We start from the raw sequence: 16,855 nt of genomic DNA on the forward strand, positions 1-16,855 counted from the left end.
AATGGAAGAAATCCAACCATGCTGGGCTTTTGGCTTTGCTTATACTACTAGCTGAAATTGTGTTGGCTCAAGGAAAACTGAAAGATTAAAAAAATAAACTCAAGAGGGTGGGGGTGTCAGGGCTAAGCCAGTGCCAGGGGTAAAGGGAAAGGGTGTGGATGTCTGAGGGCTGTGGTGACGTTTATTGAACAAAGTGATCATTTCTCCTTTCTTTCACACTTCTAATTCACCATATTAGAGAGCAGTGCTTCCATTTGGGATTGACTAATTGACCTGCCCTAAAAGCTCTTTTCTACTTTTAGCAGGTATGATGCTGCAAAAAGCTGACAAAGTAACAAAAAAAGCTGCTATGAGGTCACCATAAAAACTACAATTTTTTTTTATGTACAATCATATTAGACTAGAACAAAATACCTGCAAAACTGAATGGAGCTAAGGTTGAAGGATACAAGCCTGAGAAGCAAGTTCTCACCCAGCTAAATCAGCAGGGGCTAGGGACACTGGAGAGGAGAAGGTGAGGAACAAGCACACACATACACTCCCTTCTCCCTCATCCAGCTCCCTCTGACAGATGCCTAGAGATGCAGTGTTGGGCTCCACAGGAACTGTGCCCAACCCTGCTCAGCCTGAGACAGAAATGCTTCTGTCAGGCTTACAGAAGCAAATGGGAACATCTCTCTGAAGAATTAACAACAAAAAGAATTAAATGTTTTAAAACGCTGTCAGATAGCAGAATTTCTCAAAAGCACAGGAAAGCAAAGACAGAGTTATCAAGCAAACATTCTGAAATGCCACCTTATGACAGGGAACATCCCTCTTTTCATAAAATCAGCTACTTAACTTCTGGAGAGGCTCCTGGGCTTCCCTATGAAGTCCTTAAGTGGCAGCTCCACCTCTTTAATTTTCTTTAACAAGACTTATTTCTTCTGAGAAACCTGCCTTTTTACACATCACCCTTTGACTGGGTCCAAGGTAATGTTTTCTGGCAGAAGGTGTGATTTTAAAATGCTTTCTAAGGAATCATAGCTGGTACCTCTACAATAATGTTTCTTTTCCCCTCATCCATTCAGCCTTCCCTCAAAGGAGTAACAAGCCCCTGCATGATAACCCCATATGGGCAGGTGTTGAGAACAGTAAGCATATACATATATGTGCACACACATACATCTTTAGTTCTCCTCTGTAGCACATACATTACAGAACATGCAGCATTCTCAATCTTGCACTGCCTCAAGTGCACTACAGAGTGGTGGCCTGAATTTCTCAATTGTTTTGGTTTTAATTAGATCAGTCATGTAAGTTTTTAGAAAATAACACAATGTTAAAGAAGAGGCATTTCTGTGCACTTCATCTTTTCTAGCAGTTACGTACCAAAGGGTATTTAGCACACAGTGGGAATTTTCAGGTAAACAATGCTACGTTTCCACCAATACCAGCATTGTTAATCACTGGAAAAAAATCCAATAATTTCTAACCTCGTGCCTGCAACTAGGTCATCTTGAACAGAGAAGCAAAGGTTAAGTACAAGATCTGGTTTTTACTTTGCAAAGCCTGTAAATGACATCGCATGGTCGTGCAAATGAAGCAAGGCAACACGAGAAAATGAAGAAGAATGAAGCTATATAATCTAATCAGAAACCAACAAAGGGGTTTCTTCTTCTTCTCTTCCTCCCTCGGAGACAAAGGGAGGCTTTAAATCCTTAAAACACAGTCTAGTGTTCCGCTTTCTTTGACAGCTTTTGGTACTACCGAACATATGTAAGCACACCTATTCTGCATGTATTGATGTGCAGGTTCTCGCAAGTCTGCGTGCAAAAAGAAAGAGAACTACACGGGGCTCTCCAAAAGCCACCGAAGCAGCTTCCTGTCACTTCACAAACTAACTACCGGAGCACTGCCGTTCTTAAGCAAAACGTATTTGCACCTGGGAAGAATTCCATCTCTGTCCCTTTGCTGCCCGCTACAGTGGGCATCGCCTCCCTCAGTGTCTCAGCGCTCACCGCTCCCCCGATGCCCAGCGTAATGAGCTGACCTTTGCTTTAGTTCACCGCCTTTCGCCCAAGGTGATGAGCTGGAAGCAGCACCATCATCACCAGCGGTTTGAGCAGCGCCCGGGCCGGGGTCCCCGGGCACCCTGCCCTGCCCTGCCCCGCCGTGGGGCGCATTGCCCGGAGCGCGTCCCGCACCGGGGCAGGGGCAGCCAGGCGGGGCCGCAGCTCCGGGCTGGGATTCCCGGCGGCTCCGGGAGCTGCGGGACAGCCTCCGCTCCAGCGCCTGCCCCGGGGGATGCCCGGCAGCATCCCCGCCCCGCCGGGCCCGCCGGGGCTCCCGCAGCCCAGCCCTTCCTCCTCCGCCCCGCTCCTCATCCTCCCCCGAGCGCCGCCGCAGCCCGCGCCCGACCTCTGCGGGACCCACCGTGTCCGCCTCGCAAGGAAGCCGGTGACCTGTAGATAGCGATAGGCACTGAATGATGTTTGCTGCTGCCGTGGAAATGGTGAATGTGGTGAGCGCCCAAACTGGAGGCGCCCCACGCCACCCCAAGGAGGCCGCTGAGAGTGAGCGGGACTATCCAGAGCAGGGCCAAGCGGCCGCCGGCGCCGCTGCTGCCGCTGCTGGCGGGTCCCGGCTCCGGGCTGCCCCGCAGGAGCCCCCCCATCCTCCGGTGCTCGGCGAGCCGGCCCGCGGCGTCCTCGGGAGGAGCAGCAGCCACAGCGACGGAGGCAAACTTTGGGCAGAGGCGCTCGCACGCTCGCACACGGCGCTGGCTGCAGCTCACGGCACCAGGCGAGCCATCTCTTCCCTTTGAGAAAGCCTATGAGGATCCTTTTCTCCAGGTCTTCTTCTACCCAAAACAATCCGAGACATAGTCAGAGAATCCAGGCAGTTTGGAGCCTTCGCAAAGAGGTGCAAGTGGGGAAAAGCCCCGCGCCCAAACAATCGTTAGTTTCAGCTTTCCCGGGGCTGGTGCTCATTAACAATACTCCACAGTTGCAAGGTCTACGAGAAAGCCAAGCATTCCCCCATCCTCAGTAATCCACAGTGTAGCCAATCATGCCACATTTTTGCTAAGAAAGAGAAAAGGGGATGCCACTCCATCAGCCAGCGCTGGGAAAGCAGAGAAAAATCAAACTGCTGCTCTTCCCTCCATTCATCTCCAAACTGGTGAGCCCTCACCGAGCGAGCTCTCTCCCGGCGCGCACACACACTCACACTCGCCAACACACACTCACACACTCGCACACGCCGCCAGACAATAATCAGGCTGCTCCGGCAATCTCAGTGCTCTGACTATTGACTGTAATGCCCGAGGATGTTTTCAGGGAGAATAGTGCACCCTTATGAAAGAAGCTGGGAAAAAAAAAATAAAAATAAAAATAAGCATGCTTGCGAGGAGCAGGGCTATGCAAATCTGCAGTCTCCGAACAGCAAATCGCTGAGGCTTGGATGCAATGCAGAGGACGAGCCTATGTTAAAGAGGGAGGCTGAGTTCAGCTCCCACACAGTCGCGCTGCCTCTCCTCAGCCTTTCGGGAGCCGCGCACTTCCAGAACGCGGCTTGGGCGGTGTGGAGGGGACACACACACACACAGACACACACACACACACTCTCTCTCTCGCACACACACACTCTCACACGCCTCTCCTCCCCACCCGCGCCGCGGAGTCAGCAGCACGGCAGGAGCACTTCCCCTCCTCCGATAGTTCAGAGGTATCAGTGTCTTGAAAACCTACTTTCATCTTGAAAAGAACGATTTCGGGGTCTTTTAATTGGCCTAAACTTCGTCCATCAGATGTTTCCCTCCTCTATTAGGGCGCCGGCTGTGATTATCCGGTAATTACACGCACGGCGCCGAACAAAGAGTTACCGGGATTTTCTCCGGCACTACTCGACTACCGCACCTCGGCCGCCCACCGCAGCCGCAAACTGGGCTGAAAAAAACCCTTTCTGGGCTGAGCTCCCCCGTTCCCCCGCAGCTGCAGGGCGGCGCCGGCAGCTCCCGCATCGCCACCCGGCTGCGGGGCCCCACGCCTACCCCCAAAACAGGGCGAAGGGCTACCCTAGAGCACCAGCACCACCCCCGCACAGACGCACACACGGAGCCGAGGGTGCCGTGGGAGTCGATGTCTGGTTTAAAAGCCAAGGGTCGGCATGTAGGGGCCAGCCCATCGCCCCCCGAGCCGGGCGCGGAGGCGCACCCCCTGCAGTACCGCACCTGGGCACGGCAGGGTGTGCGAGCCGCACACTCCCGGCCCTCCTCTCCCTCTTTCCCTCCCTCCCTCCATCCCTCCCTCCCTCCCCCGCTCCCAGCCTGCCGTAGATCTTGTGCCATGCCTTCAGCAGCATGAGATCATGGGTGCGGATGCGTGAAAGCAAGAGGGCGAGCGGTGGGCGTGAGAATTTTTTTTTTTTTTTTTTTAAATACATTTCGCGTTAATTTAAACGAAAACCGCTGCAATTCGCCGAGGCGCTAATTCCCGCGGGTGCGAAGGGAAGTCACAACCTTTGCTCGGCTGCGTAGGCTGAGGAACGAGGGAAGGCGATTCGCCCCGGCTCCGCTGAGCCCAGGGTGGGTCGCTCCCCCCGGGGACAGGAACGCCCTTGGCCGGGGGTCGCACCGGGGGCCGCACACGGTGACGGGAGGAGCCCGAACCCCCGGAGCAGGGGCGGGCAAGCGGCACCTCCTGCCCTGTGACCGCGCTGGTCACACCCCTGCCCACCTGGACGCGCCGCATCGCAGCCTCCCCACGCACCCAAAGTTTTGCCAAGACGCAGAGGTAAATGATAACAAAGCCTTGAGGCGCTGCCCGAGCCCTTTCTGCGCTCCGTGGAAGGGAAGACACACATCCCGAAGGAAGTGGCCCCGAGAGTTGCCACCCTGCAACACCCCCGGCTCCTCAGAGACAAAAGGCAGCTTAGGAGAAAGTCAGCGACTTTTCCAACCTGTCTCCAAAAGCCTCCGTGTGAAAGAAGAAACACCAATTTTCCAAACTATCATGCACTGTCACCTCCTAAAAAAAAAAAAAAAAGACGGTAATTCTCCAAGTTTCGGAGTTCGGGTAAGATGGAAGAAAAAAAAGGTATGAAACCTTAAAGAAACGTCAGCCTGGATTCGACAGCTCTTATAAAATTAAACCTCCTGATATATGTTTCCTGTTCATGCAAGTAATGTGTGTTAGAAATTTCATCCATAAATATCACTAGGTCTTCTATCAAATCGACTCAGGAAACAAAATATTTCAGTCAGTGGAACCAGTTTTTCATTAAACTGTTCACATGTTGCTGCCGTTTCAGAAACAGGCAGTAGTTAACTTGACTGTTCTTAATGATTCTAGACATCCTACAGACGAGGAACTTAAAATTGTTATCACTCCTCTGAAATAGGAAGCCGGTATTGCCAACCGTGTAACTATACAGTTGGCAGCGCAGTTGTACAGATAAAATTTCAGCTGGCAAGTCCCGTCTAGCCTCGGTCTGCTCGGCTGTGCTGTTTTAGGGCCGCCACCGGGAGCTGCGCTGTGCCACCCTACATCGGGAGTTTCCCTGCCGGCACCCAGGAAAGCATGGCTCCATCCCCACTGGGGGATTCCCCATTAGCTGTAACCTTGCCGAGAGAGGCTTTCTGCACATCCCTCCCGGCCCAAGCACAGTTTGCTCGACTTTGGTTGAAGACCCGCTTTGGTGTGGATTGAAAAGGACTCTGTGGAAGCACTCTGTTTTTTGATATCTTCATAGTTTGAGTACCTAAATCTAAATTCTTGCTTCATCTACTGTGCCAGGGAGGCCTAAAGTGCTTAAAAAACAAGGACAAATGAATAAAATGTTTAGGTACTTCCAAAGTACTTAATTTAATATTTCACTGAAGATAAAAGGGGGTTTTAAGCTCCCTACTTTATTAAATATGTACTATTTATGCAGTGCACATACACAACTGCCACTAAAGTTTCTAGTTTCAATCTGTGCCTGGAGACTACTTAGTGAAGTTTTTTTTTTCCCATCAGATAGATTATAATGGGTCATTTTTAGGTGCTACATTATGATATTAATCATTACTTAGAGACCGTTAAATTAATGGATTGTTTTGCTGCTGAGCATCCAAACCAAGAGTTGAGTATATAAACGCCAAATCTTCACAAAACTATTTGGGCATCTAACTCTTACTTAAGTGCCCTATTAAAGTGTGAATGGGGTGATTGCCCTCTAAGTAGGCATCTCTGGATCTGGTAATGTGATCAGCACCTTGGGTGTAACAACTCTAATTTTAACAACGCTTGACATTTTTTTTCTGGCTCTGCACTCTGAGCCACAAATGAGAGAGGATTATCCATGTTTCATGGGGGAGAAAGGTGATCTAATGCAGTGCAAGGGTGAGAAATGGGAGAGAATTAATTTGCAGAAGATATTAAAAGATTGAAAATTAAAAGAATACCAGGAAGGTGAAGAAGGGAGTGTGTACGAAAGCAAGATGGAGACAGAAGACCAAAGAGGGACATTCTAGTAAAATCCTCTCTTGCTCAACTTTTTTTTTTTTTTTTTTTTTTTGTGTTTTCAGCAAGCCAATAAAACTTCTTTATGATTTGAAGCAAATACTGGTAGTCAGACCCTTATATTTTTTGCATGTTTCAATGTGAAGAAGGTAGAGAGTGTCAGTCTCTTTCCTCAAGTAGTGACTGATAGAACAAGGAGAAATGGCCCCAAGTCATGACAGGGAAAGTTTAGATTGGGTATCTGGGAAAATACCTACAAAGTGCTGTCAAGCATTGGAACAGGCTGCCCAGAGAAGTGGTGAATTCATAATTCCTGGAAGTATTTGAAAGACCTATAGAGATTCTAATTAGATATTATGAAGAAATTCTTTTTGTTAGCTGAGGACTAACTGAAGTTGAAATAACCTGGTTTTAATCCCCAAGGACATAGAATTGTACTTCCAACACAATCAACAACTTCCACTCTGTGGAAGTTCACTCAAAGAATGAAGAAGTGGTACACAAGAAAGCAATGGACAAGAGTTTGTGTAAACAAATAAATGTTCCACTGCAAGCATTATAAATAACATGTGAAAATAAACTCTAGTGTTCACAAGATAGTTTTTAGAATCTCAAGAACTTATCTCAGTGAAGTTAGTCCCATTTAACTCTTGCCCTGTGCAGGTCACATTGGTAGTAAAGACTTTTAATTAAGGTATTTCCACCAAATGAGCTCTGTTAATACCAGTAGATTCCTAAAATTTTTGAGCAAAAATATCATTATTGCAAGAACACATCTTTCCCTAATTTGTTCTAGTGTCATTATGCTCATAAAGAAAATTTATACAAACAAAAAAAGTACTCCCATAAGTATAGTTTACTTTACTTCCTCAAATAAAATCAGATACTTCTTGCTGGTATGACCATATCTCTCTGCAACAGTACAGACAGATCAGCTAAGATGGACAACTTCATGAACACCAGCAAAACTGCAGTGCAGACCATGCCTCAGGCCAGCAGAAGTTGTCAGTTAAATTCAGGGCTCCTTTTGGTTAAGTGCCACCTTATGCAACCAGGCTCCTCTGGCCACCACCCCTGCACTTAGTGCTGTAGCATCCACTCTTAAATTCCTGAAGCTTAACTGCTGTTCAGCAAAATAATAAAAATAATAAAACAAACAAACAAAAAAAAAATAAAAAACAAACCAAAAACCAAAAAACCCCAACCCAAAACACCTTCACAAATCTGTATTTGTATTATTAACTGTGGAGAGCTTTGAGACACTACCATTGTTTTACATTACAGGTTTTCCCCACTACTAGGCTTGGACTCTCCCTTAATTTGAAAATACATGGACATTCTATGATTACAATTACACAGACCAGAATTTATGTTTATCCAGCCTGCAGAGGCTTAGAGAAGAAAACAGTCAAGCTAATGTTTCCTCTTTCCACTATAAACACTGCTGAGTTTAATGACCTATACATTTTATCTCCCAGTACTTTTACTGATGTCCAGTAACAGTGGAGGTGGTAACTTTTTAAACAGCAGAGAATGTTCCTTTCAAAAGCCAGTTAATTGCAAGATACTGAACCAAGGCCTGTCATTCATGTCCAGTTTGGTCCTAACCCAGCATAACCTAGGGCAGAAATTGTTTGCTTTATGTCAATATTAACTCCTTGAAGACTTGGGAGATAAAATACATGATCCTAAGGGAATGAATGAAGTATTTGTACAGCTATAAAATGCACAGAAATTAAAAATTTTGGTAATAATATGAGAAAGGGAGCTTACAATGGAAATACCTAGGCTGCATTCTCTGTAGTGTAGCTATTCTCTCTCTATGCATAGATCAAAATAAATCCTGGTACAGTTAATAAGTCTTTTCTGTCCATCCAGATAGGCTTACATCTTCATAATAAATGTTTCTTGACTCTGTGTATAAAGTCATCTCTTTCTCTCTGTTCCTTGCTGTCAAAATCAAGGTGATTTTCATTTTGTTTCATTTCATTGAAGACATGCACATAAGCCAGATCTTTTCAATTTAGAGCAGAAGGGGCTTTTGGAGAACATTTTGCAATGGGGAATTTTGACTTTGAGGAGAAAGTACCTCTTAATCTGAAATAGCCCTTATTGGTTCAGAAGTCATTGGAGCACTTTGCCAAGTTTGTCCATCCTTGCTTAAATTAGGCTTGGCTTGAGATGGCTTGAGGAAGATGGCTCAGAATCCACTGGGGGTTGGCTTTTGGTGGTTCTCAGTGCTGCAATGCCATTTAATGACACTTTTTTTTCAATTTTTTTTTTTTTTTTTTTTTTTTTTTAGTTTAACTTATCAAAAAGTTTTCTAATACTTTGTGTAGCTTCCCCCTTTGTCTCCAATATAAAGCCAAAGGAAATAAGGCCAAGTCCACCTGTATGTACATAGAGGCATTTAGGAGTTTTGTAGTCCTGTAGCAAAGAGTCTCCAGCCCTGTTCTCTCTGGGCTACCACATGAGTGGTTAATTCTATGGGCAGTCAGGCTGCTGCTGCAGAACCTGCAAAAGTCTCTCTGACTTTTCCCAGTGCTGCTGCAGGAATTGGCCCTGCATTGCCACAGAAAAGAGAGATCCCTGGGACAGCTTGAATGCTACTGATTTGAACTTCTCAGCAAACACTCCAGCTAGGGACAAAAAGCAAGCCACCACAAAAATAGCTTCTAAATTAGTCCTCAAGAAGTTCAATAACAAATGCCAAAAACAGAACCCAGTGTTCTGCTCTTCTGATTCCAGTACAAGCATACGAAGCATATGCAAAACTTATTTGCTGATAAAGGCCTCCAGAAATAGGAAAAGTGTGTATATTACAGAGCTGTTTGCAGCCCTTAATATTATTTACCATGTGCAATAACTGAGATATTAAATTCCATGTCAAGGAAAGCTCACAACAGACTGAGCGCAACAGCCACAAAATGGGGAAATTGAGTATAAAGATCTTGCAAGGCCAAGTTGATTGCTTTTTGTTGTTGTTGTTGCTGTTGTTGTTGTTTGTTTGTTTTGTTGTTTTTGGTAGGAAGCCCACTGGTAGCCAAGAGAGCCTTATATGGTGTTTGTGGAGCACTAAAGTCAGGACTGCATTTTTGAGCATGGTTTCCTGACAGTGTTTCTAAGATATCACTCAATATGACTTATGAACATCACACAACACCCCTGGCTTTTCTGGCCTGGGTCAAGAAGGGGATGTACAGTGAAGTTCCACCTCCTGTCTTTCTTAGGATAATGCTTCAGTCTTGGCAAAGAAAGGGATAAGGTGCAGCCATCTACTTTTTGTCCAGTGCAATACATTGCTTCGGACTCCAGACAGCAGTAGTGCTACAAGTCAGCTGTAAAAGAAACTGAATTTAAAAAGCAGAGTTGCAAGGAGATGACTTTAACTTTTGGTAGTCATAAGATGAAAATGTTCAAATACTTATTTAGCTTTAAGCTTCTTTCTTTCTTCTTTTTCTTTCCCGCAGAAAAAAGTGTCACCGCTGTGCAGAACACATTTGTAACGCCAAGCAAATTTCCTATAGCTGAGTTATGAACCTCTGAACATACAGGTTTAAAATGAAAATGCTGACATAATCTTAAATGTAGTGGCACAAATACTGCCACTACAATAATCCTTGTAATCTAATATATTAGCCCTAGGGGGATGGAGACTGAATTGCTGGTCTCAGACAGCCTTTCTGAGGCTCAATTCAAATTGCACAATTATTCTACATCCTTCAAGTTCTTTAAAATACATTTCGGATGCAGTATTGTACATTCCAAAATATTTCTTCTTCAGAGATTGATTTGACTTTTTTTTTCCTACTTTAAAGAGATATATGACCTTGGAGGCATGTGAAAAATCATTAATCAGGTTTAGGCTGTGTAACACTCTTTTGCATGTGAAGGACTACTTTTTTTTCTAGATTCCCTCAGTTATGTTGCCAAGGTGATTCCCCCAGAGAGCCATGTGTTTATCTTGACAGGTGTTAGTGAGATCTGGGGAATCTCAGTGGAATTGTGACTGGTTGCTTTGAGGTACAGTAGAAAACATTAAGTCTGCAAACTAATGAACTTACATTCTAAATAAAATAAACTACAGGGTAAGTTGGATTAATCTACTGATCTTTCTAATGAAGCTTTTATTGGGCGTATGGTGTGGTCTTGCTACTTTCCTCATACAGCTAGCACAAGCTAAAAGTCAAAATGAAATGTATGTGTACCTCTTCTGTGAGATACCTCTTCTGTCTCAAAAACTTGCCATCACAATTATATTCAGACTGCTGTTTTACTGGCATAACCTCTGATTATGGTTTGCAAGACTAAATGGATTAAAAAAAACAAAACAAGAATGCAATCAGATCAAAAAAGGAAACGAGATACCGCTGATAGGAAAAGAGAAAATACAACTTCTACTGCTGTTCCTAAGGGAAAATTTAAAACCACTGCTGGCAACTTACAATTTCTCTAAAATCCATTGTGTGACCTGTCCTGACAATGTCAGGGAACCATAATTAAGTAGTGTAACTTCCAAAACTAAATAATCATTCCTTAGTTACAGTCCATTTGTGTTTTCCAGCACTGACTGTAATACACTATATTTTTATAGTGCATATTAGAAGCAATAAAACAATAGGTGTTTTTGACAAAGAAGAATGAGTCTTAAGCAAGGTGAAACAAACTCCCATCATTTTCAGCCAGCTATGCCTTTTGCTTCTAATTGAAGTTTTCTTTCTCTCTGTATATGTACAAGATCAGAACACAAGAAAAAAAACATTCCTTAGCAACATTCATCTTCTGGGGGCATGCTGCTGAATTTAGGAATAAAACCATAACAACATCTCAAAGAATAGCAATAGCTCATATACTTCAGCTTTGATATACTACTTCAAATCCTTAATCTCCTCTTTTCAGATTTCCACATAAAGTTTTATTCTGCTTCCATATTTGCAAATGTCCATTCAACACAAAAAACAACTTTTCATACCCAGGCTCTCCCCTCCCTGTATTTACTTCAACAACAAATTAGCAGCCAAATTTTTCTCTTTCTTTCTTTTTTTTTTTTTAATTTTTTTTTTTTCCGAGGATGAGAAAATAGATATGGTAAAAACAGAGTGAGAACACAAGAACACAGTTTTTCTTTCCTTCAGCACCAGCAGCCAGAAACAGTATGAAAGCAATGGATCATGAAGAAAAGCAATTTCCTACTTCAGGGATTAAGCAATACTCTCTTTTGTAATGTTAAATGAAAGGTTTAGTTATTTTTTTCCAAGTAATACTGATTTTTTTCCCCTCAATGTAAATAAATATGCACTGGAGAAGCTCCAATACTGGCAAACACATCACTTTCTAGCCAATCAATAACACAGATAAAACCCTTTGTGTTGTGCTCCTTTCAGCAGGCCTATTGATAGGGCAAGAAAAATTAAGCTACTACAGAAGCCAAAGGTAATTAACTTAACAAGAGAGAAAATCTGATGATATATACATTCCCTTCTTTTCTTAAGGACAAATATAGGGGATGAATACATAGGAAATAGACTTTTGGGGAAGAATTCAAGTAGGGACAACTATCTGCATTTTATTGGCACACCTCTCACCCAGAGAAAATATGTGAATTACCTGTGATGGAAGGCTAGACTATCAAGTGAGGTACCACACCCTCCCTAAAATATGATCCTACAATCCTCTTCAGTAGTATGGAAAATATGGAACTTCTACTCCTGCCTCTGCCCCAGTTTTTCAACGTGCAACCTTGCACAAATCACTACAAAGCATGTGCCATTTAATGGCTAACTGGCAAGCTGGGTAATTATGACAAGTCCCAAAGATAAAGGGTATTTGCATGAGTAAGGCTTGGTGGAATTACACCCTTCACACCACTGCTGAAAGGTTCCAAAGGCTTTAATCGTCCAGCATGGAACATTGCAGGATTTAGTCTTCTCCACCTACAATTTTTTTTTCATCTATAAAGCTCTACCAAGATTATTCAGTGCAATTTTAAAGCCAGTGCTCTGTTTAAAGCACTTTGAGATTGCTTCCTGATGAATGCCACTGTTGGTAATAATTATGGAAACGTGGGCTTCCCTCAATTTTTATACATAGATAGATAGGAATCCTGTAAATATTTGATCAACTTTGCTTAAAGGGACAATTTGTATGGGAAAACATTACCACAGTAAAGAAACTTTGTTGGCCAAGCTTGTTCTCCTTAGCATATATGCAAATAATAGCTGCAAATATTACGAGATTTTAAAGAAAATTATTTGATTCTTACCTGTGTTTTAGTTTTAATGAATTACATTTTAAAAATTCCTAGCTAAAACAAAGTGCTTGCTATATAATTAAAATGAAGAGTCATAACCAGCTTATCTTTAAAAGCAGGTTGTAGCAGGAAAGAAAATCCAGGACTTCTCAGCTGCAATTTCATGGCTCTATCAAAACTTGCCTAATTTTACCTATTTATTTCAGTGCATAATAAAAGATGTACTCAGAGAAAAAATGTGCAATGCATACATATTTTTAAAGGCTTAGAAAGCTAGCAGCTTTCTTTTAACACCCTTGGATCTAATTTTGTTCCTAACAAGTAAAATGAGAAGAATGGGGCCCTAAAAAGGATAATGATCTGAAACCTGCTCTTTGAATCTTTGCACATGCTAAAGCTATAATTTGAATAGAAAAGATGGGTGGTCTGCTGACCATCTTTGGTCACAGAGTTGAGCATTACTGCCCAGAAAAAGCTCATGGGTTTTGTCAGGAAGGTTTCAGAAACCACTGTATTGAACCACCAGCCTATAATAGCTCTTCCACATTTCACAGGATGTCAGTTCCTGGAGCTGTTTTTTCTTTGATGCACACAAAGTACTGCCAGTAATTTCAATCAGAATTATGCCATACACTGGAAGAAGACAATCACATAATATGAATTATCATGTTTTTTCCATATCCCTGCCTCTCACAGAACTGCTGGTTTGTTAGAGGACTTAATACAGTATATGCTACTGATCTGTGGCTGCTTTCTTTAAAAAAAGCTTAGTACTGGTGTAGTCCTTCTCATCCACATATATCAAAGCATGTTAAAAAGCAGCAAAAAGAGTGGAACCAAGAAGAGACTTACAGTGAAACCTTTTTTTTTTTAAATTTGGTAATATGAAATGCTCTCAAATTATTTGTAGTGAAAAATAAAGGGATCATTATGAAAATTAAAGAATCACATTGTAAAAAATTGCCTGATTTTTAAAACTATGTTCCCCCTCATAATTTTTGTGGTCTTAGTTTAAAAAAGGTCAATGTCTTTTCTTTGTTGCTGTTTTTCAGTTGGGATTGAACAATTCGTGTTTCAAATATTTTCTTTTCAGAGAGACGTCTAAACCTAAGATTAGTTAATTCTTAATATAACTCCAAATCAGGGCACTTCCCTCAATAAAGCTCCTGCTCTCGATTCACTTGCATCACACAGGACAAGGAGCAACAATCCTTTGGCTAAGAGTGAAAATCTACACCAAAATTACAATCACAGAAAGGTCTATGAATTAGAGCACATGCAAGAGCAATGCTTATGTTGCCACGTGCTTTTGAGCTCCAAAATGCACCTGGTGGTCAAAACTCACAAAGTGAGGTTGAAAGAAAGGTTTTTTCAGCAAGCATCCTACTGACCAGAATGGAATTTACCCAAGTCAAAAGCCTGGGCTCTGCCTTATTGTTGAAACATTCCAGCAAAATCAATATGAGCTATAAATTATTAGAAGCCATTTTTAATTCTCACCTACTTTGCACTAATGATCAATTTATCATTAATGCAGAAAGAGATTTAAAGTAATGTCTATGCCATTAAAATAAATATCCATTAGTATTGAGGATATCCCACAAGTGCATTTGCTTCTTGTGGAATTCTTCCAGAACACTGGATCTATATACAGTATAATATAATGATATTTAACTGGTAATGAGCTATTGAATTGCACAGGGGGAAATAGCTTACAACCTTAAAAACTTCTAAAGTAACTTCTCTAGTCAAGATGGGTTTCAATTATATAACTCAGTGTATTAAAAAGTTTTGTTGTCTATAAAATATATCTCTCTTAGTTTGCATTTCTTTCATTTTTTTCTTCAAAGGAGATTTATAATTTACAAGCAATACAGTAAAAGCTTCCTTCTACTAAAGAAGCTCAGAAATACACAGATTCACAAGATTAGTTTCCAGAAGGAAAATTCTAATTATGCATTTGAAGAAGTTTGCTTATTCCTTTCTAGCACAGTTTGCAATGTAAATGTTGCAAATGTGACTAGCAGCAGGAAATTCCTGTGTCATTACTCAATACAGACCCAGGTGGTAAACAACAGTTAAGTTTTTGTTAATTTATTTAGACTCCCCAATTTAATCTCTTTGTTTGAAAAGGACAAACTACTGTACCACTGAAGTTTTTGGTCACAGTGCTGAAATCAGCAGATTATTTCATCCGTCTTTAGCCACAGACATAAATATCATTAGGAAGTTTTCTGACCTGGGTGACTATAAAAACAAGGAGTGAGAAAACCCAGAGCATTAACACAAACCCAGCCATTAATCTGCAATGTATATTTCTCTCCTGACAAAAAAAGATTTTCAGATTTCCATTTGTTGGTGAAGAGGATAACTCAAGCACTCTGAAATCAGTACATGTTGATCACTGCTCTCTTGTGGCAAAAAGGAACTTCTTTTTCTATGCATATTTTCAGCTGACTAATCTCCAATAAAACTTTATCATATTTTTCTAATAGATATGTGGCAGGTACTTTTTTTTTTTTGTACTTCTTTTGCTTTTAGTTGCCTGGTTTTAGTGTGAGCCTCTGTGTTTGAACGTGGTTCAGGGTGACACCGTGAGTCGACATCTGCTCACAGCATATTGGAGTGCACAAACACAATCAGAGCCTGCAAAAATGTGAAGCAATTCTCCCCTTCAGCTCAGCATTAACAAACCCTCAGCAGGAATATAGGTACAAATTTCGACATTATATCCCAGGAAGACTCGAGTGTATTGAGAAAAATGTGAGGAGAGCAACATGACCAGAGTCTAGGGAACAGGGGCTTCAATAAAGCTTGAAAGAATTAGGCTAGAAAGGAGACAACTGAGATTGAACATGATAATAGCTTTCAAATGCATGAAAGGCTGTTTCTAAAGAATAAGGAAATCACCTGTTCTCAGTCACAGTGATGGACAGGACAGAAAGAAATGTGCTAAATTGCAGCAATTAAGATTCAGGGCAGATATTGTAAAAACCTTCTCAACAGTGAGGATAGTGAGGTGCTATAAAAGATCACCTAGAAAATGGTGGAGTCTTCACTGTTAGAATTACTTCTGACCAGCACAGTCTTCTTGGAACTACTCAAATATAATTTATTACCCTTTCAGGACTGGGACAATGTCCTGCACTCCCTTTCATCTTTAAATTCCTACAAATAACACTCCTGCATGCAATCATTTTTGCTGGAAATTGTTAAAACTGCAGAAATAAAAATATTCTCCACTAGGCCTCCCCTTCCCCATGTTGGTACAGAAATGAGTTGGAGGAAATTTCTTATCCACACTGGTTTTTTTTGCCCCATGTGATGTTACTAGAGATGACAGGTGTTATTTGCTTGTTTGATGCAGAAGACAACAATGAGAATAACCAACCCTACCTAGGCCAATAATACACAAATGAATAAGAAAGCAAATCTCACCACACCACAAATTCCTCTGCTAGATCACAAAACAAGACCAAATGAATTCAAGAACGAGGAAAATGCATCAGGCACAAAGATTTTAGATGAGTGGAAAAGAAAAGAAGTTGCTCCATCTACCTGGGTTTTCAAAGAATAGGCTGTGGTATCTATATCTATATATCTAATCTATATAACCTAATATCTATCTATCTATCTATCTATCTATCTATCTATCTATCTATCTATCTATCTATCTATCATCTATCTATCTCCATGTGTGTGTTTCCCACCTTTTAGCACTGACAAAAACCATCATGATAAGATCTTATTTCCTAAAGTTGGACCATATTATCAACGATTACATAACATGCATGAGGTTGAAACATGGTCCTGCTCCTGGACCCAGTGGGCTCAATAGTATTCATCAAATAGTCTGTTCTCATGGGATTACACTTCCAATCATGCTGTTTAGCTTTGAAACCTGCAGTTTTAAGTAATTTTAATTCTTTACTGGTTAGTGGACAATATTCTCCACATCATCTTGGAAATGATTTTACATCTCTGCGTGGAGAGCTGGATACTGTGGTGTCCTATTTGAAATTTCATGGAGCCATTTACATGTGCTAAGTGAAGCAACACCCAGTGCTCATCCAGATTTGGACAACTGTGCATGAATCTTTCAAAAGTGAACTAAAACATG

General features: G+C 42.0%; 1 protein-coding gene across 10 annotated transcripts in view; it reads right to left on the minus strand.

Annotated features, from left to right (window-relative positions):
• Positions 1-16,855, minus strand: part of NRXN1 (neurexin 1) — a 668,503-nt gene that overhangs the window by 262,918 nt on the left and 388,730 nt on the right. For 2 of the 10 annotated variants that reach the window (XM_056487064.1, XM_056487063.1), the window contains exon 1: positions 2,416-3,593. The exons of 6 other annotated variants lie outside the window; for them this stretch is intronic. In XM_056487064.1, coding sequence (XP_056343039.1) covers positions 2,416-2,656 — 241 coding nt within the window. In that variant the 5' untranslated portion in view covers positions 2,657-3,593. Of the gene's footprint in view, positions 1-2,415; positions 3,594-16,855 lie in introns of those variants that run through there. 2 more of the 10 variants (XM_056487062.1, XM_056487061.1) reach the window with 2 other exon arrangements.

Source organism: Oenanthe melanoleuca, chromosome 3, assembly GCF_029582105.1.
Source record: "Oenanthe melanoleuca isolate GR-GAL-2019-014 chromosome 3, OMel1.0, whole genome shotgun sequence".
In the NCBI taxonomy this organism is placed as follows: domain Eukaryota; kingdom Metazoa; phylum Chordata; class Aves; order Passeriformes; family Muscicapidae; genus Oenanthe; species Oenanthe melanoleuca.